General features: G+C 54.1%; 1 protein-coding gene across 1 annotated transcript; it reads left to right on the top strand.

Annotated features, from left to right (window-relative positions):
* Positions 1–3047, top strand: LOC120679094 (protein ECERIFERUM 2-like). The gene is made up of 2 exons (XM_039960599.1): positions 1–643; positions 1950–3047. Exons 1-2 carry the CDS (start codon positions 176–178, stop codon positions 2835–2837), a joined length of 1356 nt encoding a protein of 451 aa, XP_039816533.1. The 5' UTR covers positions 1–175; the 3' UTR covers positions 2838–3047.

The following is a 3047-nucleotide window of genomic DNA, read 5'->3' as shown; positions in this document are numbered from 1 at the left end:
GGATCGACTTCATGAATCGTCTTCAGACTTCAATGTGGTCGATGGATACACCAATCAAGCAAGCCGGTGTGGTGTATAAGTAGGAAGTTCAGACCCCCATTGGTTGTTCACTGCCCTCCAGCTCTCAATCAAGTCTCTCAGCAACCGAGGCAGCAGCGACACCGCCACGCGCGCCATGGTTGCCGAGCTCGCCGGCGGCGGCGACATGCCCGTGCACAGCTTCCGGCTGTCGACGGTGGTGCCGGGGTCGGTGACCGGGGAGGCAGTGGACTACGAGCTCGCGGACGCCGACCTGCTGCACAAGCTGCACTACCTCCGCGCGGTGCACGTGTTCCGCGCCCCGGCGCCGGGGGCCGTCCGGGAGCTCAAGGAGCCCATGTTCCCGTGGCTGGACATGTACTTCCCCGTCAGCGGCCGGCTGCGGCGGCGCCCGGCGGCCGACGACGGCGAGGTAGGCGCGGCGGCGGGGCGGCCGTACGTGCGGTGCAACGACTGCGGCGTGCGCGTCGTGGAGGCCGCCATCGACGCCACCGTGGAGGAGTGGCTGGAGCAGGAGGCGGAGCGCGGCGGCCTGTGCAAGGCGCTGGCCTACGACAAGGTCATCGGCCCGGAGCTCTTCTTCTCGCCGCTGCTCTACGTGCAGGTTATGTCCTCCGCATCCCGATTTGGACTTCCAGTCGCTTCTAAAAAATATATTACCAGTTGCTACAAAGTCGATGCCATATTAAAAGGACATTTCAAATATGAATCTATTCGTGTAATAACTTTTACTACCTCTAGTCATTAAAACTTGTCGTTTCAGGCAAGCAGAAAAGCTTGTTTTGTCCTTCAAAAAAAAAAGAGAAGCTTGTTTTGCGCTACTTTTTCTTATCTTAAACCTTTCTTGGCTGGAAGTCGTTTTATTTGAACTTTGACTTTTCAAAACCCTAATAGGCCTGCTAAAAACGAACTAGGAGAGTTTGCCTTGCTATATTATAATACTCTTCTTTATAAATTTGAGAATTTTTATAATGATTGAAAAAATAAGAGTCGTTCATCCGACAGAATCGTACGGTGGTCAAAGTAGAAAGTATCTGGAAGTATCTAGACTAAAGTACCTGGTGGTGTAAAAAATATGAGACCAAATACCAAAAAGTAGAACTGAATACTAATTTAATTTAATTTTTGTCAATACCTTCCATTGATCAACGGCCAGAAAAAATTTCAAAGCAAAAGTACCTGGAAGTATCATCGGTACTTAGGAAGAACTCAAGATCCTATATACTTCAGAATGGAGGGACTAGTTACTAACTTGAAGCTAGTGCTTTCTTTCTGTTCAACACCAGCTGCTGCACAAGACAGCGATCTTTAAATTTCAGAACATGGCGCAAGTAAAATGAAATTAAGGCTTTGTCCTCTCCCGTACGGAAAATCTTGAATCATGTTCTTGCAGATTTCTATGGCCCACCAGCTTATGAAAGAAACAGGGGAAAAGGTACAATGATGATAAGGAACAACCTTCATTTAGAAAAAATAAACTTTATATCATTGACATTGAACGACCGTCACACCACCACGCCTTTTATAACATAATGATCAGGGAATCGTAAATATAAATATAAGTAGTTTTATGTTTGTCCTAGTAAATCAGTACAAAATATTTGTTCTAAGTCAAATTTTGTTTAGTTTTGACCAATAGTATGTAGCTCAAAATACAAATAGTTAAGCAATATAAGGCTGATGCTAATAAATATGAAGAATATATAATATTTTTATATTTTATATAAATTGGTGATTCAAATTGCACCTTGTAGACCATGTCCATGTCTAATTGCTTATGTTGTGGCCTAAGATCGAACTGATGGTGTTTTTTTTTCCTCCGAACTTAACAAATTTCATGGTGTCTTGTTCATGGTTATTAGTTTATTACTATTGGCACTAAAAACTCAAAGTGTCAATTTATTGGACAGTTCACCAGCTTCAAGTGCGGCGGGATGGCCCTCGGCTTCAAGTGGGCGCACCTCATCGGCGACATCCGCTCCGCCGCCGCCTGCTTCAGCACGTGGGCGCAGCTCCTCAGCGGCAAGAAGGCCCCGGCACCCACCCTGCGCGACCCGCACACCAAGCCGCCGTCGGCCGCACCTGCCGGCGCGACGGCCCCACCGTCGGTCAAGGCCACCGCCGCGCCCGTCGGCGACGACTGGAGGGTCCCCACCGCCTGTGAAATGGTGCCCTTCTCCTTCCACGTCACCGAGCAGCAGCTGAAGCGCCTCCTGCTCGGCGCGCCAGCGGGGCGCCGTCATCATCAGGTGGGCACGTTCGAGCTGGTCGCGGCGCTGGTGTGGCGCGCGGTGGCCGCCATCCGGGGTCCCGAGGAGGAGGAGGCGACGCGCACGGTGACCGTCGTGAAGACTACGGACCCGGCGGCCGCGCCTACAGGCGACGGCCGCCTGGGGCTGACCAACGAGCACCGCATCGGCCACGTCGTCGCGCCGACCGGCCTGCTGCCGGCGGCGGCCGACGTCGCGGAGCTGGCGGCGCTGCTGGCCGCCGCGAGCCTCGACGGGGCCGGCGCGGTCGCGGCTGCGGCGCTGGCGGGGGCGGACGACGCCGACGCGGTCGTGTACGGCGCCAACCTGACGTTCGTGGACGCCGAGGGCGTTGACGCGTACGGGCTGGAGCTCGGTGCGCGGCGCCCCGCGCACGCGGAGTACGCCGTGGACGGCGCCGGCGACGGCGGCGCGGCCGTCGTGCACCGCGACGCCGGCGGGCGGGGCCGCACCGTCGCGGCCGCCGTGCGCCGGGGCGAGGCGGACCGCCTCCGCGCGGTGCTCCGTGACGCGCTGCGCGTTGCTTGACGGCCGAGGCAGTAGCTTTGCCTTTCTTCAGTGGGTTATCAATAAAGACACTTCAGCGTGTGCTCCTTTGCGCTGCTTGTGTTGGTCTGTTCAGTCCTGCGCTCCCGGGCACTCTTGCAAGCAGTTTATATTAGCGTGATTCGAACTTCTAAATGCAATTAATGTGTGTTATGAACTTCCGATGATATGGATTTGCTATGTTTGGCTCAA

Source organism: Panicum virgatum, chromosome 6N, assembly GCF_016808335.1.
Source record: "Panicum virgatum strain AP13 chromosome 6N, P.virgatum_v5, whole genome shotgun sequence".
NCBI lineage: Eukaryota > Viridiplantae > Streptophyta > Magnoliopsida > Poales > Poaceae > Panicum > Panicum virgatum.
This window is presented reverse-complemented; position numbering and strand designations above follow the sequence as displayed.

Bases quoted from the DNA above. Each gene is read 5' to 3' on its own strand.
- LOC120679094 (XM_039960599.1), top strand. From the start codon at position 176: ATGGTTGCCGAGCTCGCCGGCGGCGGCGACATGCCCGTGCACAGCTTC. The intron at 644-1,949 runs GTTATGTCCTCC...TTTATTGGACAG, and splicing joins CGCCGCTGCTCTACGTGCAG to TTCACCAGCTTCAAGTGCGG.